Raw genomic sequence first — 24,469 nt, forward strand, 5'->3', positions numbered from 1 at the left:
TTGTGTGTGTGTGTGTGTGTGTGTTTGAGTGTTTGTGTGTGCAAGTGGGGGATTGTTTCGTTTTCTTTTCGAAATGAAAGAAAATGCTGTTTAATGTGCTTTTTATTATTTACATCCGCGGGGCGAGGAGCAGGGAATAGGGACCCTAACAAGCGGGCAAAAAAAAACGCCCCTTCTCCAACCGCAAACTCATCAACATTTCCTTATTTTTTCTGCATCGGATTTTCCCCTCGGATTTTTTATATTTTTCTGTGGCACAGTTCCGGCAGCGGTACTCTCATTTCTATGCAAATTCAAAAAGGCCGCTGGCGCAAAATGTTTTTTATTGTATTTAGTGGAATTATTTACGCCAAAACTAACTTTTGTCTGATGGGAAATCAGAGGGAAAGTGGAAAAGTGGCAAATTGTTTCATATGTCTTGGCTTTGTTTCGATTTCCAGCAGGCGCAATTTCTTTGATGCCGCCACAATTTTAATGCGCTCAAATTGGCCTTTTGCGGAAATGCCGCACCCCCTTTTAATTTCCCTTCGAGGTGTTCCGGAAAAACTGACATGTGCTTTGAGCTTTTGCCGTTTTTGATTGCCGGCAATCAATTGTAATGACAAACAGTGCAAATATTTTCACAAATCACTTGGTCGCCCCGCCATAGCCCATAGTCCAATAGCCCAATAGCCCAATAGCCCGCCATAATGCAGCAGGGAGGAGAAAATAGCAATAAGTCTCGCGAAAATCAAATCAATATTATCGATCGCTGCGCTCAAGACGTGCAAACAATATGTATATACCTATAAATTATTCACATCATGTTACAATTGTATAATTATTGCCCTGCAGAAAACCGAGTGGGATTTGTCAATTGCATGGCATCAGTTGGAGTGCAAGGAAGAGACCCCTACTTTAATTCTCTACAATGCATTTCCCCACATTCAATGTATATATATTACATCTAACATAAAGTGTGGGTGCAAATCAATACTAGGTGTACCTATTGCGAATGCAAATCCGTATGTGCCACGCATGTGGTGACATTCTCCTCCTAATGCCTAGTAATCCCCACCATTTGACATGTCCTGAGTTAATAACCGAAATCCTTATACGACGTCGTAAACGTACAGGGTATAGTAAAAAGCCACACTCATAACCTTTCCAGTCGGTTAATTAAGCGGAGCCATCTAAACGAACTAATTGAGGGTGGCATAGTGCAACCTGTTGTTCCGCCTGCCGCCAACCAAACCGCCAACCATTCACCTGCCACCGCCCACCGCCCACCTGCCACCGATATCCGCATCAAACGACAGCAAAATCTTAATTGTCAATCAATTGCAGCTTGTTTAACATTCATGATCCGCATATCAAGCGGAATGGACGTGGTGGCCAAACGGGCATGGGATAGAATCGAGCATTCCACTCAAGAGATGCCGCCAATTCCTGCCGCACTCTTACGTAACCCGAGTCGCAGTACATGACGCCTTATGGCGACGGTGCTTGGCATATCGGGCTATGTGGTGCATGGCTGGCAGCGACAACGTTGCGTATGAGCAACTTTGAATAATTAACTCACTTCAATGGCTGGCTGGCAAGCGTGCTGCGGCGGGCCCTCCACACTGAACTCGATTCTCCCTGTAGCCTAGATATATGAATATATATATCTCTGCTCCTGTCACTTGGCTTGGAACGTAATATAGTGGGGAATGGCGCTGGTGTGGCGGAATATTTTGCTGACAATATAAATTGCATTTTGGCCATTGTCACTTGGCCCAATAACTTGGCAGCGAAAAAGTTACATCAACACACCAGCGAAAGCCATAAAATAGTTGAAATATTTTTAATCAATTTGGCAGCGGGTGACCTTTAAAAAGTTGCCATTTAAGGAGCATGAGAGTAGATGGTTGGCATTTTACGCAAATCATCGGGCCGAAGAAGTTTTCCGATTGATTGAAGCCAGGAAAATCGAATTATTAAATGCTTCTGTATCAATATTTGCTATTTGAGTGGAATTGAAATGTGTGCTTTGCACAGTGAGCACAAAAAGGGAAAGCTATACAGAGTTTTCACTTAAATGGCATGTAAATTGGAACTTTAAGAGTTTAAGCACTACTTGATTACTTTTAAATACTAAGCTTTTACAAGACAATTCGCTGGGCTAAGATCACTTGACACTGAACTATGCTGTTAGCATTGATGCCATCTTTGATGGCGTACTCCTGCCATGAAACGCACTGTATGTGAAGCTAATCAAATGCGGGAAAGTAAAATAATTGCTCGCTGAAGCCTGCTGAGAATGTAACACAATTTGACGATAATTAAAATTATGCCTGCTGTTGGCCCTCCAAAGGGGGTGGGGTGGGTGGTGTTGTTGTGTAGGGATGTGTCACGAATAACGCTTTAAGCGGCTTATTGGCCGCCCACTGACCACTGCCCACTGCCCCTCCCCTTCCCAACCCCTAACTGAAACGCCCCTCGTTGGGAGCAAGGCCACGTCGAATGTAATTATCATTAGTAGAGACATTGGTGAACAATTTTTGCGTGTCCGCACGTACACGGTGTCCAGGACTTAGGATCCGGGGACTTGGGGGCCAGCCTAATCTCTGGGCAAACAAAGGCACCACGCCCCTTTGCTGCAACACCATCCCGCCCTCTGCTCGCTTCTTTTGTTGTTTGTTCTTGGCAGCTGTTCAAACAAATTACAATAAATTCGCAATTGTTCTTAGAGAGCCTCGGACATTTGATTGATGAAAAGGCATCAACAAGTGCGGCAGCTACAATGGCATCAAGATCCTAACAATTTAAGACAACAAACAGCAAAAACAAGTTCGACCCAAAAGGGGAAACATGCAAAAGCGAATAGCGGCGCGAAATTAGCGCACTTAAAGTGATTCATTGATAACTTTTTGGCACGCCATCAGGCAAAACCGGTATGGTATGGTTATAATCCTCAGAGCCATCACCCATCGCCCATCACCCATCATCATCATCGGAGCAGGTCTAATCAGTGTCACACGCCATCGAAGTGGGCCAAAAGCCACCGATGCAGTATTCCAAAATAAAGGGCAAAGGGCTGGCGAAATGGAAGGGGGAGCCGGCAAGTACACGGATAATGGGTTAATGGCATTAAGTGCAGGGTAATCAGGGCCTGGTGTGCGGGAAAATAGACCTGACACGGTTAAACCGGATTTTCCGCCTTTGGGCGGATGCAATCGATGTCTAGTCGCATTGATTGACTGGCTCTCAATTGACTGGAAGTGCAATATGATTGAGCGAGAGTCCCTCTGGACTAAAATTTGTCAATTTTTTCAGTAACTTTTCGTTTTAAAATTCGATTTTGAGTTCTTTATGTAAACCAAATTGTTGTCGTTCAAGAATGCAATAAATAACAAGAGAGAACACTTGCACTTACCCCAACTTTTTAGACTGAAAGGTGGGGAAATAGTATCCTTGATTTGCCAACTCATACCGTGCTTTCCATTTAAACGCACAACTTTAAATGAGCACATGAAGGGGGGGGAACAGCATTGAGTGCCGTGTAAACAACTCCTGCCTGGAACCGCTCATCCCCAAGCAAATCACAAATACCAAACCAGGTCGGAGCTTCCCGGTTGAGTTCGGGGAGTTGGGGATACACTCGACGTTGCCAGGCATTTTAGTTTGATTAAAAACACGGCCCAGAAGGAGTAGATGGCGCCTGCGGAGGGGGCGTAATCTATAATGCCAGCTAGTAAGTATCAGTCTGTGCCTGCTGGCGATTGATATGCAGATATAAGAGGACAGGAGTGGGTGGAGTTGGTTCTGGATTTGGCGGCAACACCTTGGCAACTCTGCATCTGCCAGGATTGCTAAGTAGGCCATGGCAATGTGTGTGTCTTCGCAGAACACACACAGAATGGCACACCTGACGAATGAAATTATTCCATTGAATGCCAAGGAAAATACAAAGCCAGTAACTTTTTCCATATGCACAAGAAAAATGGAGAGTTGCAGGGGGAAAAGCGGTGGAAAACCTGAGTGCCGCATGCAGTCAACTGTCAACGATTTTCCTTTTGCCAGCATTTTGTCCTAGATTTCATTATTGCCAGCAAATTAATTGCACACCGAGCCCAACACAACCTGCTTACTACCCATACACGTGGGGAAAAGCTCAAGTCATTCTGGAGACTTACTCATTGGGTTATTTTTAAACATTAATCTTTTACATTTCCAAATGCGTATATTGCGCTTATCAAATTACGCTTATATTGATGGCATTTCCGTTAGCATCGAGTAGGTGCCTGCAGAATTGCATAGTTGCGAAGAGCAATTACCCTAAGTTTTCGGCTTCACCCACCGGGAACTGGGAAACTGTGAAACTGTGAAGTTTTTCCAAGTGCATCATGCCACCATGGACTATGAATAATTCTGTTTGCTGTTGGCCTGTCCGCCCAGGCACGCCCCAGCCTGCCAAAGGACGACTGCTAATTGCCCGTAATGAGGAACTATGGCTGTCCGAGAAAGGGTTTTGCTGGGAGTGAGCAGTGACCTTCTTGAAGACCACTTTCTTGGTCTGGCGTGGACTTTGCCACCAGTCGTTCAGCCAATGATTCAGTTAAGCTATTTTCAGCCTAATCAAGTTGACTTTTATACGAGGCATTCGCCGACATTATCTGTAAACTTTCGCGACAGCTCTGGCGAAACCAGCCAGCATAAGTCGAATCAAGGCTAAAAGAGTGCTGCTGGCTCCCAGTGACTAAGCCGAATATTATGGCCATAAAAATGTTACTTTAAGCTGATAGAGGGGAAAAGGGGGGCCGGCGTGGAAATGGAACTCAACGAAAGGAGCGCAGTCGAGCATGCAAAATCCTTCTGCAAAGCAAGAAAGAATCCCAATGGGCAAAACATGGTATTATTGTAGGCAGAATAATACTCCAGAGTATTACGAGTATTATATCGATTTATTATTAAGCATATATTTTTAATATCTTTAAAGATAGCTTCTGCTCGAAAAGATAGGCACACAATGCAGCCACGCACACGGACTTACTTTACATACTGCACATTTGCATAATAATTTCATTATCCCTGTCCCTGACTATCGCAAAAATCATTTTTCATAAAAGTGGGCGCTCTTCATTGCTCCGCCACTCCTTAAATGCGAATCTCTTCGAGGCGCTTGAATTTCATAAAAATGCGTGATGCTCAACTATGGCAACCATCATTGTCACGATGACAAACGATGAACAATATACCAGACCCATCCACTGTCCCTTCCCGCAATTTCCCAGTTCGGAAAAAACGGCGAGTGCAGAAAGTGCATTCCTTAAATTGAACTTTTGGCCTGCCAACACAATCTGCTGCTGCAGCTGGAGGGTCAGACCGCAGAGACACCTCCCCAGGAAACCTCCGCAGCCCCGAGTTTTCCAGAACCTGACACCGCCGGCGATAGCGTAATCGATGAACCCAAGTCCGGAGGGGCTACGACCGAAAAGTGCAAGTGTTGCATATTAAATTAACGCTGCCACTTGACACACACCCCCTGCCATAAAGCACCCGTGACCCGCCTCTCGAGTTCCAACTCAAATGGGCAGAGCTTGAAAAAGCAGATCACAAGGGCCACAACCGCAAAATGGAATTAAAAACAGCTAATCGAAGGTATCGGAGTATTTACTCGTATTCACTTGTCAGCAGTGGTAAAATAAACTGTACCCCATCAATCATACAGGTTGATTGGTCTTATCGGGAATGCGTATTATTTTTACCACTTCTATTGCTACTTTCAGATAGAATTCATATCATCAGTCATTTTCGCCCCTTTCTTAAAGTCTGATACTAGGAAGAGGTTAAATAACATAAGCATTTTTGCTTTAAACAAGAATTTACGCTTTGTCGGTGCCTCGAATATCAGATACCCGTTGCTTGATATGCAAGCACCAAAGCGATAGTATCCGAGATGCACTAGAGCACCATCTAGCGGCGTTAATGGAAATATATTTTTATAACTTTTTGATTTTAACAGTTTTTCTGCTTCTCAAAAGACTTTAAACATGTGGGTGGGTAAACATGAAAAAAATTTTGAAAATAAGCATTTTAATAATCATACTGAGACAAATATTTGCCAAACCACTTGATTGTGGTGTCCTCATTACTCCCGCCAAAATCAACCGTTTATACCCTTGATTGTGGTACTACTATGTGTCCTCTATCTGAACAGTAACCCCGCAGACCTCATTCCAAATGCAGCACATGGCGGCTAATCATAATGAAATAACTCATACGCAAGGTTAGCCGCCAACCAGACCCATTTACTGCGAAGCAGAGAGAGTGGATGCTGTTGACACTGGGTATCGTGCAATAATTCAAAATTCCGTCTAGACTGTGAAAGAGACAAAGGAGATGAAAAATAAAGATGTTGCTGGGGAAATTGTGGCATTTCATGTCATTGTTTACACTGCCATTGCTGAGGTTGTGTGCCATTCGCTTGAAAGTCGTTAAACACTGCAGACACCAGCACAAAATTTTAGAAACTTTACGACCGGCCCACAGCAACTCGTCTAGTTTCTGCATTAATTGACGCAATCGATTTGAAAATTCAATGGGCTGGATTATACCAGGCCTTTGTGCGATCCCATATGTAAACAAGAGCCAGCGCTTTTGTGGCCGTAAAAGCAATATTTATATCGCTGAGAAGCAACAAAAAATTCCTAATTACCTCAAACGCATCCATCTTCAGGAACAAGCCCCAATAAAGTCAAATCAATGCGCATATAGATCAGCAAATAATAAATTCAGCTAATATACATGATGCATGATATGTGATATGTGATATATGATAGCAGATATACGATGTTGATGGGCAAAATGACCTGTGCCCCAGAGGACTGTACTGAATTATGGCCACTGGCGCAAAAGAGTCAACTGAAATGAAAATTCTATTGACAAATGTGTTATTTGTTGCTCTGCTTTCGCCGGCGAACCCTAACGAATATATTTTCAAACTATGCATTATCGCACATCGCGAAAACGCCAACAAGTCTAAGCGCAAAAGTCTCAACGATTTTGTTAAATATAGACGCAATGCTTTAGTGGCCAGGAATTGGCCACGTATACAAAAATAAGAAAGCGCAAGATGTGGGTCGTCGACATAATTGATGACTTGATATATGCAAGCACACACAAGTCACCATTTTGGCTATATAGCACAGGTTTAGGACTACTTAAGTGATTGACTTCTGGGGTTAAGAGCCCCATAAAACGAATAGTATAGGAATGGTCAGGGAATGTCACTTTCCAACGAAGCTTTTTATGGTTTTTGGGTGGCAAAGTGCGTTTGATGTATTTTAAATTTATTTATTTATTGTTGACCTGTAAGCTTTGATGCTAGTGCAAGGATCAATCAAAATATTAATAGAAAATTAAAATAATAAAACTATTTTTTTCATAGTTTTTAGCTTATCAAACTAATAATACTAACACTTGATGAAATCTATAGTACAAATGTGATACTTGTGTTTGGATTTTTAAGATACGCATCGAATATGGTTCCAGTGGCTGCATATTTAGGCAGATTTTAAATGACCCATATTTACATTAAAAGATTTTAATGAGTAATTGACAGGTAACGTGTGAAATATATATCCATATCTTTAGTGAGTACTTCAATCAATAATCCCCAGCTGCAAATATGCAAGATAGTTGATAATTCAAAGGTATTTTTCAAGCTGTCAACAATTTTGACTTTTCCATTTCTCATATTACCGAAACTCTGTTCGTACAAGGACAGTACGCCCATAGGCAAAGAATGGAAAGTGAAATATCAGTGGAACCTGATTGAACCCTCCTCAGACATTGACCAATTTGCAACTGGCTGTCAATCCGGAATATTAGCTCGCATGTGTGTACAAGCACTTTTATCTAGCACCCATATTTACGGCAGTCTGAACAGTGAAATATTCGCAAATTGTCTCCACTCATGCGGAACGTAGTGTGCACAATGGAAAAAAAACATCTGACTCCAAATTCTGTAAAGCGAAGCGCAGTGGATCTAATTTACATTGCTTCCACTTTAGTTACCTTTGTGCAAGTGGTTATTTAAGATACATTTTTCGTACAGTTCACCTGACCGTCCTATATGTCTCTTTAAAACTAAAACCTATCTAAGTGTTGAAAATTGTATGTTTATGTATTATGTTTTAAATAAATTCCATGCCTTTCATATTACAACATTTTACATTTTAAGCATTCTAAATTATCATTCTAAAAGTGCTCATGTGAATTTTATTACAAAAGTATTGACCAAAAACGTGATTTTGATGTACTTGATATAAAACAGAACCTTAGCTTTGGAACACACTTTTAAAATATATCAAAGACCTTCATTAACTGGCTGGTTGCTTTTACTGAGGCCACACTGTGAAGCGAAACCTTCGATTTGGCGGCGGCGTTACAACAACGCAGACCATAACGCCCCCCAATGACAAAGGAAAGCACAAAAGAGCGGACACAGTGCTAGTGCTGCCATCTGTTTGCTCTTTGTTTGTGGATTGGTGTTGCACATGGCGCAAGAGCTTTTTGGGGTCCAAATGGGAGGTGATGGTGGGGAGCTTGGGGAGCGTGGGGAGCTTTCCTGCCCAAACACAATCAGCTGGTGGCTGCCAAAGCTCCAGCGCAAGTGCTGCGTAATTTTTGTTGTCCGCTGAAGCACCGTAATGCAAACAAACATGTGAGTTCACAACTTCCCCTCCCCCCTGCTGGTTGGTTTGTTTTTGCTTTGTTTTCGTGGGGGACAACAAAGCCCAGCTGAGTGCGAGAGAGCTTTGTTGGTGTTGGTAAATGGGGCGCTCTGCTCTCCCGCTCTCTGAACCCCGTTCACTTACAAGTGCCCCTCCACCCGCTCCCGCCCTTCGTTCTGCTGCAAATCTATTGCGCACCTTTTTAGCTCTAAAGTGGAACCCCCTGGCATGTAACGACACTTTATGAGCTGCAAGGTTGCACGAAATTTAAATCAATCTATTTTCATTTATTTACTTACACATGATATGTGCAATTGCAACTGTCGCGCGTCATCGCAATTGGCCACCTGTCACTCGTAATGAGTACCCACTGTGGCATGACCATTGACTTTATAACTGGTTTTCATCATGGCCCGCCAGAGGCGCACTCACTTTCCACGGTGAAAATTAGGGCGCCCAAATTGACAGCCGAAAGAATTTTGGGCTTTTTACTTTATTTTACCAATTTGCTAGGCTCCCCGTCAAGTGCACACAACAAGGTCATTATAAATGAATTTATTTATTTTTAATATTTCCCCACCCTCCACAGCAGTCTATCCTTGGTCTCGCCTGCGCCAGAAACCCCAAAAAATAAGCGAGAGCAAGCCAAACAAATAATTTGTTCTGCCGTCTTAGTTTAAACAAAATTTCGTAATTGAAACAGCGTATTTATTTTTGTCGGCAAGGTCGCTGTCAAAGCATTTACATGGGGGGCGAACGAACGCAGCGCCCGAAATGGGGCGCATCGTCCATTTTCGATTTACAGAGAAGTACCATTATTATAGGATCTATAGAGTTAGAATGTTAATTTCGGGCTCTATAATAACAGTTATGCATCTCAAAATTTGTTAAACATGTCAGTCATTTATAGGGACCGAACTATGTATCGTTTTTATAAGTGCTGTAATCCCATTTCTTATGAGATATCAATTATTTACGTATATTAATGTGTCATATATTATGACAAATACAAAAATTAAATTTTTTCTTTTGCAGTTACGACGATTTTATCCCAATTTTATTAATAAACTTCAATTATGATGACTACTTCTACACACCCCTGTAATAGGGGGCTGTGAGAAGAACGCCCCAGGGGTTTTTTTTTTAATTTGGTAGGCTTTTTCAAAATTAAACGATAAGTTCTTGTCTGATAGGGTTTCGGACGCACATCAGACGAGAACTTATCGCATTTGTGGCACTGAAAATTATCCTCGCTGGTCCTGAATACCCAGGAATTGCCCCCTTCAGGCCCGAACCGCTCCTGTGCGCATGTCGAGCGACCTACACACGAAAAGCACTAAACAGGCCAGAATCCGAATCCGAGTCCGAATACGAATGCAAGTTCGAACACGAGTACACGACTCACCCATATACACTCGCGCACACACATATAGGCACTGACTACTGTACCAGCGACCACCGACGAGGAGTTGGCGCGGTTCTCGGTGGTTAGTTGAGCGTTTGGTGGCACTGCGAGCGGACGGAGAGCGATTCGGAAAAGCAGAAAGGCTGAAAAGCAGAATAGCTGAATAGCAGACAAGCTGAAAAGCGGAAAAGCTGGCCACTACGACGACAAAGGTTAAGCAGCAGCGACAAACACAAAACGACAACAAAGGGAAAACGCATCTAAGCTGGCGGAGAGATCCAAAAAAAATTACAATCGAAAACAACAACCAAGCCAAGACCAACGCACTTTGGTTTCTTTGTTACGATCTTTTTAACATCGAAGCACAACGACCAAGTCAAAAAAAAGTCTTGAATTAGTGCGCAATATTTAACGGAAAAAAAAAACAAGAAACACAACGAACGCGAAACGTGCGCAATAATTTGTTTAAAATCAATGAAGACTGCAACTGCGCAAAACTGAAAAATTGCATCATAGCCAACACAGAACACACGGGCGAGGGAAAAGTCTATGTGCGAGGAAAAGTGGAAAATCAATAGGGGGCAAAATAAGTAAACCCCAAATAAACATACGGGGGATCCCAAAGGCCAATCCCTCCCACATAAGTAATCATCGAAAGTGCATTCGCAATGCCTTCCCTCTTGGAGGCGCTGGAGCGCAAGTACTTTGCAGAATGCGAATTCGAGAATGCCCACCAGCCGGAACTCCACAAACGAAGCGACCTGCCCAATGACTTTACGGTCACCAAGTGCGGCGGACGCATGGAGTTCTCCATCTTCATACCCCGCCTATCACCGCTGACCAGTGTGCCAGCGTTGCTGGTCCTCAATGACTGCGACATCGATTCGGCCGGGGACTTCGACAGCATCCGGGAGAAGTGCCAGCGGGTGAGGGAACTGGATTTGGCCCAGAACAAGCTGAGCGACTGGTCGGAGGTCTTCAGCATACTGGAGCACATGCCGCGCATCGAGTTCCTCAATCTGAGCAAGAACCAGCTGGCCAGTCCGATCGGCTCGTTGCCCACGGCTCCCACGATCAATCTGAAGAGCCTGGTGCTGAACGGCACCTACTTGGACTGGGCCTGCGTGGATGCCCTGCTGAAGAATCTGCCCGTGCTCCAGGAACTGCATCTCAGCCTGAACAACTACAGACAGGTGTTGATCGATGCGGAGGAGGCGGAACAGCGGCTGCAGGAAACGGAAACGCCAGAGGAAACCGAACGGCGTATCACCAAAGCCCATCCTGCTCTAAAGACCCTGCATTTCACCGGTAATCCCGTCGAGCATTGGCAGGAAATCTGTCGGCTGGGCCGGCTGTTTCCCAACCTCGAGGCCCTCGTTCTGGCAGATTGTCCCATAAAATCGCTGCAGGCCGAGGAGAGCAGCGAGACCCATAGATACTTCCCCAGCCTGAGGCTATTGAACTTGAGTTCTGCGCAACTGGATAGCTGGGCGGCCATCGATGAGCTGGCCAAGTTTGGCGAGCTACGCAATCTCCGCGTGAAACACTGGCCACTCTGGGAAAGTCTGGAGTGCACGGAGCACGAGAGGAGGCAGCTCCTGATAGCCCGGTTGCCCAATGTGGAGATGCTCAACGGAGGCGGCAAGATCAGCAACGACGAGCGCGTGGACTCCGAGCGGGCTTTTGTCAGATACTATATGCACAAACCGGAGGAGGAGCGACCTGCACGCTACGAAGAGCTCCTGCGTATCCACGGCAAACTGGATCCCTTGGTCAATGTGAACCTGAAACCGGACAAACGGGTCAAGGTCCTGTTCACCTACAACGATGTGAGCGAGAGTCGATTCGTGGACATCTATCTTACCGTCAACGATTTGAAGGTGAAGCTGGAGAAGCTGGTGGGTCTGGCGCCCAACAAGATGCGCCTCTACTATCTGGATCAGGACTACAAGGAGTTCGGGCCGGAGGAGATGCGGTTCCCCAACAAGCAGTTGTACAGCTACAACATCCAGTCGGGCGACGAGATCATCATCGATGCCAAGAAGTGAGGCGCGTGGAGATGGGCTACATGCTTCCGTATCTGGAGAGGATTACCATTAAGCCGAACCGCGCTTCGTCCCCCGCCTGGTGCTACAACTTGTGATCTTGTGCACGAATCATTTACATTTACACACTTAACGTACTTTACTCTACTGTTAGTGCCGTTCTCTTCTCCCCGGCGAACAACTGTGTACATACGTTCTGAAAATGGCCAAGCGAGCACCCACATCGTATATTTTAATTACTGCCTAACCTAAGCCACACCACAAAATACAAATACAAACCACAAAAAACAAAAAAAAAAAAACAAAAAATAAACAAAAGAACAAAAATCAAGCAAGAATGCATTAAACAATTTTAAAATTGAACCACTCTCCTGGTTTTATGGTGATGGGCAGCACTTTACGCTGGGGATCGCTAGGTTACAAGATATGACTCATAGAGCGAACTCGAAACACCCCAACACACACACACACACAGGCACACGTCCACGGATTGGGGATAGTGGGGAGCTTTCGCGATCCCGATGTCGATAACTGACTTCAGCACTGCAATTATCTCGCCCGCTGGGAGCTTTGAAAAGTTGCCGCAAAAGAGACCTGAGAACTGGCTCTCCCGCTTCCCACACACGATTAGCCGAACAATAACTATCTATGATGGTTATAAGTCCACTTAACACATTTTTGTTAGGGACACTAGTGTGCGAGATAATAGTAATGCAATGCCTGGTAAATTATTCGTCAACGACTCTTGCCCATAAACGTTTTTTAATATTATTCATACTTTGCCGAAATACAAAAAGAAAGATAATATTTACCATTTTTTAATAATTTTCTCCGAAGTACAGGTAGCTTAGTTGTAAGTTATAATTGTAATACTAACAGTGGAGTGATATTTTAATAAAATGCTATGTTCGTAAAAATTATTCAATTTTTGTAGATTTATTAGAACTTGCTTAGAACTTTTAAACTATATAATTTGATATTTAAGCATTTTATAATGCTAACAGTACTATTATTTTGATCACCAGTGCATGATATTTACTTTTAGCGGGGGAGCTCACGTTCTGCGTAGTGAAATCACGATTACTTGCCTTTTTTTTCATCTATAGCTGTTTATGGTCGATTAATTTATTGATTTATCAAGTGTGTCACAGATGAGAATACAACTTAAATTATTTTCCTGTTGAGCGTTTCCTTGTTTTATGTCTTATGAAACAGCATTTCTTGACAAAAGCAATTCATTTAGATTTCCTCCTTAAACGATCTTTGTTTTATTAACATTTAACAATCAGAAATATTGAAGAGATGGATCCTGCAACCTGTTGGTTAGTTGTCGTACAATGAAACCCATTGGCATCCAATCATATCATATCAAGTAGAACTCTCCCACTAGGGACCGGTAATTTTCCAGCACTCCCCGAACGAATTGCCAAAACTCACCCATATTTCGATTGTTTGGACTGGGGTATGGCAAGTGCCAATGTTGTTAATGACGTAGGATCGATTGGTAGCACGTTGGCCAAAGGCAAAGTCGAGAGATCGTGACTAAAGCGAACCTGAACCGCCCCCGCCCAAAACGGCAAAAGGGGAGCCAAAACGAAATCGTCGCTAAAATGCGCGAAATTTTATGGCGCTCTGTTGATGACGAGCTGCAATATACTTGGGTATATGGGGTATTTATTAAAACAAATCAAATAGAGGTCTACGCAGACTGTTGGGCTGTCGTAAAAATGCAAGGTGTGTGGAACGAAAACAAAAAAAACAAAACTGTTTATGTAGATAATTAATAAAATTTACACATGGGGTTTTGAAAGTCTAGTTGTTAAGGAAGGTTTTTTAACCGGCCGTCGTTCGCCCGTCGATCGAGTTGCGGTTCAATCGTCGTTGGAGCCAGACGTGTCCGAAGTGTCAAAAAATATATTGGCCGAGATTTTCCGAGAACTCAGCGGGTTGGAATGAGATCAGAATGGATCCGGACAACGATATTTATGCCTTCTACGACATAAGGGGTTACAAGGGGTACACTTGAAACAATAATAGCACCGCAATGCAACACCACAGTGCAACAAATTCGCATACTAAGCTTTGCAACTTTTGGAATTGCAGGAAATGTAGACCGGGCAGGCCGAACTCGGAACGAATCCTGCAACCGCGAATGTCACTCCTAGGAAAGCCGCTGAACTACAACCGCGGCACCCGCCGCGATGTTCGCTACCGGCGCCTCCAGAGTCGCCTCTACAACTTCCTGGAGCGGCCGCGCGGCCTGCACGCCATCTTCTACCATGTGATGGTGTAAGTACACTGCAAATCAAGTTTTTAACTATTTATAACAACATCTAGTTCAAGCTGCACCTCAAAAAAGCGCATATCTGACAAATAGTAGTGTTTTAAAATAACACTATTTATTAAAATACTTTTAATATATTAATATGTGATATGATTATGTGTGATTTCCCATTTTCGAAAGATTCCTGATGGTGTTCACCTGCCTGGCGCTCAGTGTGTTTTCCACCATCAAGGAGTACGAAGAGGACGCCGTCTACATCCTGTTCCGCATGGAGATCCTGGTGGTCATCTGGTTCACAATGGAGTTCGGAGCTCGACTCTGGTCATCGGGCTGCCGATCGCGATACCAGGGCTGTCTGGGTCGCATGAAGTTCGTGAAGCGACCATTCTGTATTATAGGTAAATAACAATACAACGAAAAGCAAATGAAATAACTGAATGATTGTGAAATCTGTGTGCCAGATATTGTCACCATTTTAGCCTCAATTGTAGTATTAGGAATGGGCACCTCTGGCCAGGTGTTCGCCACGAGTGCTTTACGTGGCCTCCGGTTCTTTCAGATCCTTCGGATGGTGCGCATGGATCGGCGGGGCGGCACCTGGAAGCTGCTCGGTTCGGTTGTATACGCCCATAGACAGGTGAGCAGTTTGCACCTTGACTGTATTTTTTTTCTCAAGTTCTCTTTGATTAGAGTGCTTAATATGATTAGTTGCGTATCGTTATCGGGTTGACAAGTACACTTTAATCACGTAAAGAGCACTTGGTTAACAACTAATTAAATGTCTTATCTTTAAAGACGTACACGAATTCCTAACTACATCGATATATACTCACTTGCAGGAGCTGATCACAACCATGTACATAGGGTTCTTAGGTCTAATCTTTGCATCATTCCTGGTCTATATGTGGGAGAAGGACGTCAATGATAAGTTTAGCAATTTCGCCCAAGCCCTCTGGTGGGGTGTGGTGAGTTCTACAGCCCCTTCAAATAATCCCAGTACCAGAGTACCAGAGATACTTCCGATTTCAGATCACACTCTGCACGGTGGGCTATGGAGATATGGTGCCGATCACCTGGCAGGGCAAGCTAATTGCTTCCTGTTGTGCCCTTCTGGGAATTTCCTTCTTCGCCCTGCCTGCGGTAGGTCTCACTATTCTTATCAATCAATGATAGAATTGATTTCCCCGGAAAAAAAACTTGCATTTGTCGAGAAGCCTTTACAAGTCCACGTCATGCCTTTTTTTTGCAGGGCATCCTGGGCAGTGGTTTTGCTCTGAAGGTGCAGCAGCAGCAGCGGCAGAAACACATGATTCGGCGTCGCCAGCCGGCGGCCACTCTCATCCAGGCCGTGTGGAGGTGCTATGCGGCCGACGAGCATTCCGTATCGGTGGCTACGTGGAACATCCACCGGGTGGCCCTGCCCAGTCCGCCAGCTTCGTATGTATTGCCTTGATTTCGACTGATCCTTAGCGGGGCGGAACATTTGAATGAAACTGAAGTATCTTTTGGGGGTATTTTTGCAGAAGAGAAGTTCAACGACTACTGTACAGTAACGATAAAACACTTACACAGTCACAAACACTTACATAGTGACAAACACTTACATAGCCACAAACACCTACATAGTCACAAACACTTGCACACTGACACAAACAATATTCGCATTGGTGTGCATAACCGAAGAAAAACTTTAGAATGTGAGCTGGCCACCTAGAAATTGTGAGAAGCGCGTAGAGAGGCGCTAAATTTGGTATTTCGTCATGTAGAGCTCAATTGGAAATTTGAAAAAAAAACCTATTGTGTACAGAACAATAACATTGTTCAAACTGAAACACTCATAGGTAGAAATAGATATACCTAGCATATGCAACTATACCCACCCGACTGTCTCTCTATCGGTTTTTCTTCTGTCCACTCGATTAACCACTTATGTTCTATATAATTTACTTAATCCCATAGATAATATAATTTTTGTAAACATTTTCAGTTCTGAAAACTGGGAGCGATTATTAAAAAACATAACTGAATATAGGTAAAAGTTGATAAACGTAACAAAAAGCAATCAAAATCAAGCCAAGCAAAGACTCAAGCAATCTGCCAATCATTTTCTACGGGCGGTGTTCCTCAGCCGCCAAAAAGCACCCACATCAGTAGACATGGCTCCCACATCTAAAATCTAAATTGAATCTAGTTAATTCGCAGCTTTTCTACCATCAGCACCAGTCTCAATCTCCCTCTCTGTCGCACTCGCTCTATCGCCTTGTCTTTCCATCTCTGTCTTTCGCTGCATTCAAAGGCGTTTTTGTTAAATTTGTTCAACTTACCCCATTGACCGAAACCATTAATCAATATGATACGAATTGATTCTTATTTTGTGTGTTCTGCTGCCTCGCGCCCAAAAACTTCATAAAAATGCATATAATTGTGTGTATAATCTATAATTAACACGTGAGTTCAATGAAGCCAACTGAGTGAAAAGCTTTTTATTCGATTCTCTCTCTTGCTCCTCTTACCCCTTTTTAATCCATGCGATATGAAGACACCACCACCCACTCACTTCCTCCCTAAGTTCGTAAGGTTTTTCTCCTAGCACCTCGACGCCTCGTTGACCCCAGACCCGCTTTTCAAAGATGAAGGCAGCGCCTCATTTTAATTTAATTTTTTAGTATACAGATCCAAAAATATTTTCGAATAATTGCATAGTGAGCAGTTGTTTAGAAGTGATGAGTCAATTATATTGAATGATAAAGAAAGTAATGAGCAAGTGCACCGACCTTTGAAACAAAATATTTGTACTATTTAAGAATTAACTTAAGAATTTTCCATTCTCAGGCTTAAATATTTCTTGCTTAAAACAAACTGGCGATTTCTTGCGAATTTCATTTTTTAAACTCAGTCACGAAGATATTAAAGTAAAGACCCAGGTTTCGGTAGATGAATCATAGCACTTAGACTTGAATTAGCACTTAGACATAACCGAGCAGTGTTTGTAGATAAATACGTTGTATTTCAGAAATACCCAGTAAACAGAGCTATGATAGGCGATGCCTTCACTTTGAGTTACGGGTAGGTAGTAGTCGGAAACTAGTCGACTTTTAAGCACCTCACTTGTCTCCAGTAAATGTTGGAATTGATGTGACAATATTGTTGCCTCAGCATCGAAATGCAAATTTTAATTATTTATATTCGCACTTTATGTATGTATGCGCAATTACACAAACACGCACACAGCTACACACCCACACCTTAACTGTGAAACACAGTCGTGTACTGTTAACTATTTGCCAGATAACCTATATCTTTACTATAAGAATACATATCCATATGATAAGTGCCAATATTTGAGTGTTGACTGAGACCTTCTGTTCCCCACCCCTTCGATGCAGACGGGCGTCCTCCAGCTTCAAGCACAACACGTCCTTCGTGGCCCGACTGCCCACCATCCGGAGGCACAAGAGCCAGACGATCCAGACGCCGGGCGGAGGTGACGGCGGCGGAGTGTCCAAGCCGCCGGGCTCGTCGAGGGCCTCCACGAGGTACACCCGTACCATCCGGGACATCAATGCGTCCGTGGAGAACCTGGGTAAGTTGGTGGGCCATCGGGCAGCTCCTTCCGATTTCCGTTTATGTTTCCCATTTCCATTGCGAGTTTCTGTTTGCACACAGCCCACATGCACACACACACACTTACAGCTTTTGAAGATATGAAAGTGCGTTTTGTGACTATAAGACGATGATTTCGAATATTCGTATATTTTTTAAATCTGGTTTTCAAACGACAATTAATATGCGGATACGGTATTTAGCTTATCCATGTTTCACAAACTAACAATTTAAAATATTAAGGTGTCGGAACTATTTTCATAGTTATTTAATCTTATTTCCTTATACTTTTTGTCTCTTAAAGAATTGAGAAATTTAACAAATATTTTAACTTATTGAGAAATTATATTTTTAAATTATAGCAAAAAAAACCTCTTAGCACTTTCAATTTAAAAATAAATGATTATTTTATACATACGATATATTTCTTAAACTGTTTAAACATTTTACGTGAACTATTCCTTAAAACAACGAAACGCACTGTACGGCCAAAGCATGTTTTTTTCAAACTTTATTGTTGAGCAAATAATAATGGATAAGACCAATTTGTGTTTGCTATTTACGCAGATACAATTATTTAATCCACAAGATAAATCATTTGACTTCAAAAATAGGAAAAACTGGAAAACATGTCACTTTTTTCTATTTAACGTTTTTGTTTTTGTTGTGCATGCAACGTTTTGCAATTAATTCCGCTTAGGACGATTGTCAATAAACCAGTCATTAATCAAACAATAATCCAAACTAGCCATTTTGCTTCGATGTTATTGAAATAGTGCAGTTTGGATTGTAGGTCAATTAATTTGTATTCAATGAACGCTACTAAATGTATCTATAAAATAATATTTAATAATTAAAAACAAGATAAAATGCTATAGTCGAGTATCGACTATCAGATACCCATTACTCAGCTAGTGGAAGTGCAAACGAGAAATTTCAACATTTTCTGAAATTTTTTTTTAAATTTGGGCGTGGAAAAATGTTTTTTGGTAATCTATAAAAATTTACATCATATATTCAAAAATGAAAAATATCACATTTTTCAAATGTGTGGGCGTGACAGTTTTGTGCGGTTTGTGGGCGTGACAACATTTGGAAACAAACCTTCGCTGCGTGTATGTCTCTGGAAGCTACGAGTACCGGTTAAAATTACAAAAAAAAATTATAATAAAAAATGTTTTAAATTTGAATGCAGATTTTTAGAGAATTCCGCCAGAAACATTTAGAGGTATACCACTTCAAAATCCGATTAAGATAAGTTGAGTTATGGACTTTTGAACTTTAGCCCTAGGGCATTTCTAAATTTTTCGAATTTCTACAACATCATACATCAGAAAAATTACAAAAAAAAATTTTTTAATTTGAATGCAGATTTTTAGAGAATTCCGCCAGAAACATTTAGAGGTATGCCACTTCAAAATCCGATTAAGATAAGTTGAGTTATGGAGTTTTGAACTTCAGCCATAGGACATTTCTTAATTTTTTGAATTTCTACAACATCATACATCAGAAAAATTATAAAAAAAAATTCAAAAAAAAAATTTTTTAATTTGAATGCAGATTTTTAGAGAATTCCGCCAGAAACATTTAGAGGTATGCCACTTCAAAATCCGATTAAGATAAGTTGAGTTATGGACTTTTGAACTTTAGCCCTAGGGCATTTCTAAATTTTTCGAATTTCTACAACATCATACATCAGAATAATTACAAAAAAAAATTTAAAAAAAAAATTTTTTAATTTGAATGCAGATTTTTAGAGAATTCCGCCAGAAAAATTTAGAGGTATGCCACTTCAAAATCCGATTAAGATAAGTTGAGTTATGGACTTTTGAACTTCAGCCTTAGGACATTTCTTAATTTTTTGAATTTCTACAACATACATCAGAAAAATTACAAAAAAAAAATCAAAAAAAAAAAAATTCCTAAATTTGAATGCAGATTTTTAGAGAATTGCGCCAGAAACATTTAGAGGTATGCCACTTCAAAATCCGATTAAGATAAGTTGAGTTATGGACTTTTGAACTTTAGCCCTAGGGCATTTCTCAATTTTTCGAATTTCTACAACATCATACATCAGAAAAATTACAAAAAAAAATTTAAAAAAAAAATTTTTTAATTTGAATGCAGATTTTTAGAGAATTCCGCCAGAAACATTTAGAGGTATGCCACTTCAAAATCCGATTAAGATAAGTTGAGTTATGGAGTTTTGAACTTCAGCCATAGGACATTTCTTAATTTTTTGAATTTCTACAACATCATACATCAGAAAAATTATAAAAAAAAATTCAAAAAAAAAATTTTTTAATTTGAATGCAGATTTTTAGAGAATTGCGCCAGAAAAATTTAGAGGTAAGCCACTTCAAAATCCGATTAAGATAAGTTGAGTTATGGACTTTTGAACTTCAGCCTTAGGACATTTCTTAATTTTTTGAATTTCTACAACATCATACATCAGAAAAATTACAAAAAAAAATTAAAAAAAAAAATTTTTTAATTTGAATGCAGATTTTTAGAGAATTTCGCCAGAAACATTTAGAGGTATGCCACTTCAAAATCCGATTAAGATAAGTTGAGTTATGGAGTTTTGAACTTCAGCCATAGGACATTTCTTAATTTTTTGAATTTCTACAACATCATACATCAGAAAAACTACAAAAAAAAATTCAAAAAAAAAATTTTTTAATTTGAATGCAGATTTTTAGAGAATTCCGCCAGAAACATTTAGAGGTATGCCACTTCAAAATCCGATTAAAATAAGTTGAGTTATGGAGTTTTGAACGCCTTAAGACATTTATTAATATTTGAATTTCTAAAATGGTCTGATCGGCTAGTAATCCTGATCAAGAATATATATCTTTATAGGGAAACGCTTCCTTCTAGTCTACGAGTAACGGGTATAAAAATCAATACTCAATTCAAGAGGTTCGATCAAAACCATGAATTCAATCATTACTCGTTAAGAGCCATAAAAATAAGCAATCATAAACCAAAGCAAGAAACGTTTCCCATTAGGTTCATAGTTAAATTTACCAACAAACAATGTGAATACCAAATTAAATTGTGTATAGAAGCATTTAACCAACCAAAAAGTTCCTTTTCGTTGTTGTTCTTAGAAGTTGGATATTTTGATTTCTCACTGTGACGCATAACTTTTGATTTCCTCTCGCAACCGTATTAACTGTTCCAATATTGTAACGACCCATATACAGAGTGTACCGTTCCATGTCTCTCGAATCGCATATATGAATATACCTATATATATATTCTATTTGCATTGCGATTCCAGTTACAAATACAGAACGCTGCTCCGATTCGCAATGAGTGGAGTTTCGATTGTCGAGTTTAACGTTTGATTTGCAATTTTACAGAGGTAGTACAAAACGGCAAATCCATGAATCCAAGTTTCAGTGAAGATTCAGTTGCTGAAACCACTTGCTTAAAAAATATTAAAAATTCAGACGGTAAGTCTACAAGGTCCTCTCCCCCAGGTCCTACAATATGATTATCAAAACAAAACAAAAAAACCGATAAAATCGATTATTATATCATACTATATTGTATTTGAGTGTTGTGGTTGTGTCAATGTTGTGAATCCAATGCATCCCAGAGATAAGATTGATTGAACTTTGAATTGATGTTGTTTGTTGGTTGGTTGCCTAACACGACTACCCCCACCCAATGGGTCCTATAATCCAGAAATCTTAACTTAACTTAGCCAGCCAGCCCGCGACGCTGGCCAACTGCAAGCTCAGCTTGAGCGCCGGTTCCCTGGCCCAGTTTCCTGATCAGGATCGGGATCAGGACCGTCGAGGGCAGGGCGAAGGGGAAGGGGATCAGGCTGAGGAGCGGGCCAAGGTCGATGGTTCCCGGAGAAACCTTACCATTCCGGTGGTGCTCTACGCTTTTCTGCACGGCAACTTCTTGGGCTCGACGCTTTCGCTGCGCAATCCACGTGTGGCTCCCGCCAACGATCGGGATCTGGAAGCTGGCCGTGTGGAGGATGCGGTCCAGAAAGATACTTGCCAGCGAAGCAACACCTTGCCGCTGCCCGTCAAGCCAGGCAGTCCCAGTGGTAGTCCGGGAAGTGGTCGCACGGGTCGCTTTTTTGCGGCCGCATCGCACTTTTTGGAGACCGGATTCAGCACCCCAAATCCAACCATCGACGTGGCAAGTGCGTGCTAACCAGAGAATCGCATCTCCGAAAGTATCTCCAAAACGTATCTCCTTCGCCTGCGCTAGGGTTGCATGCTGACCACCCCAATAGAGTATCCCTAACCCGGTTTGATTTGTAGTTGATGTAGGTATTTGGTTACACCTGGCCCACTTGAATATCCATTCCCCTCCATCACATAGCGACACCTCACACCACAACGCTTGCTTCAGTATCTGGGCTGGAGAATTCCACGGCCTCGCATTTACTAACTAACTAACTAAGCTCTCTATCCTTATATATCGATGATAATCCATGTGTACTTACTAATTGTTCCATATGTGTGTGTAACGGTACTTTTGTATGTGTTGTTGTATATTTGCGTTGACGTTGACTTGATTAACCATATCCAAAAAAACCAATAACCAACAAGCGAAGCTAGCAACCAAAACCTAACGCACAAGCCAATCTCTCTGATTCACAAATTGCCCGCAGATGAGGAGGACGAGCCGCGCTGCACGCAGCTAACCAACCGGCACAAAACCGCCATCAGGTTCATACGCAAGGTGAGGATCCGGACTTCGGGCTACCCTGTAACTCCACTAAACTGTAGATTTCATCTAAAACTTGGATTCCTTTATATCCAACAGCTCAAGTACTTTGTGGCTCGGCGGAAATTCAAGGAGGCCTTGAAACCCTACGACGTCAAGGATGTCATGGAGCAGTACGCAGCCGGTAAGTGGAAATTAAGTACCAATCTTGGGGCATCTTGGGTCATCCAGAGACCCCGCCATGTCCCGCCAATGGGACAGTTAAATAATTAGAATATACATTAGCCTTTCCTACAACCTTATCTAAAGACAATTTGTACATTTAAGGTCACGTGGACTTGCTGGGTCGCGTCAAAATGCTACACTTGCGGTGAGTATATGCAAAATGCCATTCTTAACCTATATTAATTAACACAAAACTTGCCCGCAGCTTGGATCAAATCCTGGGCAAACAAGGGTCCAAGGCCAAGGATGTATATGCATCCAAAATAAGCTTAGCCTCCCGCGTGGTTAAAGTCGAGCGGCAGGTGAGCGGCAATCAATTAAAGCATTTAAACGATTATTCGTTTTATTCCTTATTTGTTTATAATATCAAATAATAGGTCGCTGATATCGAAGAGAAGCTAGACATTCTGATCAAGGCTTACATGGAGGATCGTGATAGATTCCTGGCTCTTCCGCTGCCAGCCAAGCCCAAAATACATTCCATTAGTCCTAGCCACAAGCCCCTGCACCACGCCCACAACCTGGCGATGATCGACGTGTGGAAACGGACAGCGGCACTCAGTGTGCATCCGGAGCAGGTGACCACCACACCCTTGCTGAATCCCACGGCGCCGGACAGCTCCGAGCTGCGATCCCTGACAGCCACGCAAACGCCTACCACCACAACCGATGCGATCGCCACACAAACCCCCATGCCGCCCCATGTGCAGCATACAGCGACCAACACAAAGGTATTACCCAAGTCTAATCAATTGAATTGGAAGTATAGTATGTGATGCAAATATTGTGACCATTTTGTACAGTCTTCCGTGCTTAACTCATATCAGTTGGGGTCTGAGAAGCAGCAGCACAATGATGTTTTTATGACTGAATTAGAGAATAGAACCAAAAAACGTGTTACGTTAAGGTGTGTTCTGAAATAAACATATATTTATATTCACATATAACCCGTATAAATATCCGAAATCCTGCAGCCTTCATAGATCAACATCGGAGCCGTATAGCAAGCAGGAGCAACGGATCACTATACCCGATGAGGGAGCCGATTCCCTGGATAGCAGTGCAAAGCCAACGCCGCCAGATAGTTCAAGTAATTAAAAGTTATAACTATTTCATTTAATATTTTCGAAAAATGAGAACATAAATGAAACCTATTCTTTACTTGTATCTATTTATTTAAACTTCCTTTTTTTGAATCACATTTATATCGACAGATTATAAAATCCTAAAAGTTTATAGCCGAAATTAAACACGAAATATCTCCCATTTAGTTATATTAATCGATGAGTACGAGGACTTCGAGGAGGAGGATCTTAACTGTGAGGGTGAAATGGATCATTTCCCCACCTGGGAGATCGACAGTGATATTGGCGTAGACGTGGATGTGGACGCGGATGCCGATGGCGATGGCGACTGTGATGAGTCCACCGAGGACACGGCACTGTTGCAGTGTGCCACACGCACCGCCATCGTTATAACACCAATTAGCCCAGTAAGTCTTGGGAAA

The 24,469-nt window shown here is 42.0% G+C and overlaps 2 protein-coding genes across 5 annotated transcripts in view; both read left to right on the top strand.

Moving 5' to 3' along the window:
* LOC6542182 (potassium voltage-gated channel subfamily KQT member 1) overlaps positions 1 to 24,469 on the top strand; it is a 39,251-nt gene that overhangs the window by 14,456 nt on the left and 326 nt on the right. The window contains exons 2-18 of one of the 4 annotated variants that reach the window (XM_026979803.1): positions 14,253 to 14,438; positions 14,614 to 14,831; positions 14,895 to 15,070; positions 15,273 to 15,398; positions 15,463 to 15,573; positions 15,683 to 15,870; positions 17,820 to 18,016; positions 21,405 to 21,497; positions 21,752 to 22,207; positions 22,682 to 22,752; positions 22,837 to 22,921; positions 23,065 to 23,107; positions 23,168 to 23,264; positions 23,340 to 23,693; positions 23,766 to 23,869; positions 23,937 to 24,052; positions 24,234 to 24,454. In XM_026979803.1, coding sequence (XP_026835604.1) covers positions 14,302 to 14,438; positions 14,614 to 14,831; positions 14,895 to 15,070; positions 15,273 to 15,398; positions 15,463 to 15,573; positions 15,683 to 15,870; positions 17,820 to 18,016; positions 21,405 to 21,497; positions 21,752 to 22,207; positions 22,682 to 22,752; positions 22,837 to 22,921; positions 23,065 to 23,107; positions 23,168 to 23,264; positions 23,340 to 23,693; positions 23,766 to 23,869; positions 23,937 to 24,052; positions 24,234 to 24,454 — 2,793 coding nt within the window. In that variant the 5' untranslated portion in view covers positions 14,253 to 14,301. Of the gene's footprint in view, positions 1 to 14,252; positions 14,439 to 14,613; positions 14,832 to 14,894; positions 15,071 to 15,272; positions 15,399 to 15,462; positions 15,574 to 15,682; positions 15,871 to 16,420; positions 16,466 to 17,819; positions 18,017 to 21,404; positions 21,498 to 21,751; positions 22,208 to 22,624; positions 22,753 to 22,836; positions 22,922 to 23,064; positions 23,108 to 23,167; positions 23,265 to 23,339; positions 23,694 to 23,765; positions 23,870 to 23,936; positions 24,053 to 24,233; positions 24,455 to 24,469 lie in introns of those variants that run through there. The other 3 variants (XM_026979801.1, XM_015159892.2, XM_026979802.1) reach the window with 3 other exon arrangements.
* Positions 10,063 to 12,439, top strand: LOC6541891 (tubulin-specific chaperone cofactor E-like protein). Its single transcript, XM_001969048.3, has one exon. The coding sequence runs from the start codon at positions 10,773 to 10,775 to the stop codon at positions 12,150 to 12,152; it is 1,380 nt and encodes a 459-aa protein (XP_001969084.1). The 5' UTR covers positions 10,063 to 10,772; the 3' UTR covers positions 12,153 to 12,439.

This window comes from Drosophila erecta, unplaced genomic scaffold (assembly GCF_003286155.1).
Source record: "Drosophila erecta strain 14021-0224.00,06,07 unplaced genomic scaffold, DereRS2 tig00000055-arrow-pilon, whole genome shotgun sequence".
Lineage (NCBI taxonomy): Eukaryota > Metazoa > Arthropoda > Insecta > Diptera > Drosophilidae > Drosophila > Drosophila erecta.

Excerpts from the sequence above, each read along its gene's own strand:
- LOC6541891 (XM_001969048.3), top strand. The coding sequence starts at position 10,773 with ATGCCTTCCCTCTTGGAGGCGCTGGAGCGCAAGTACTTTGCAGAATGC.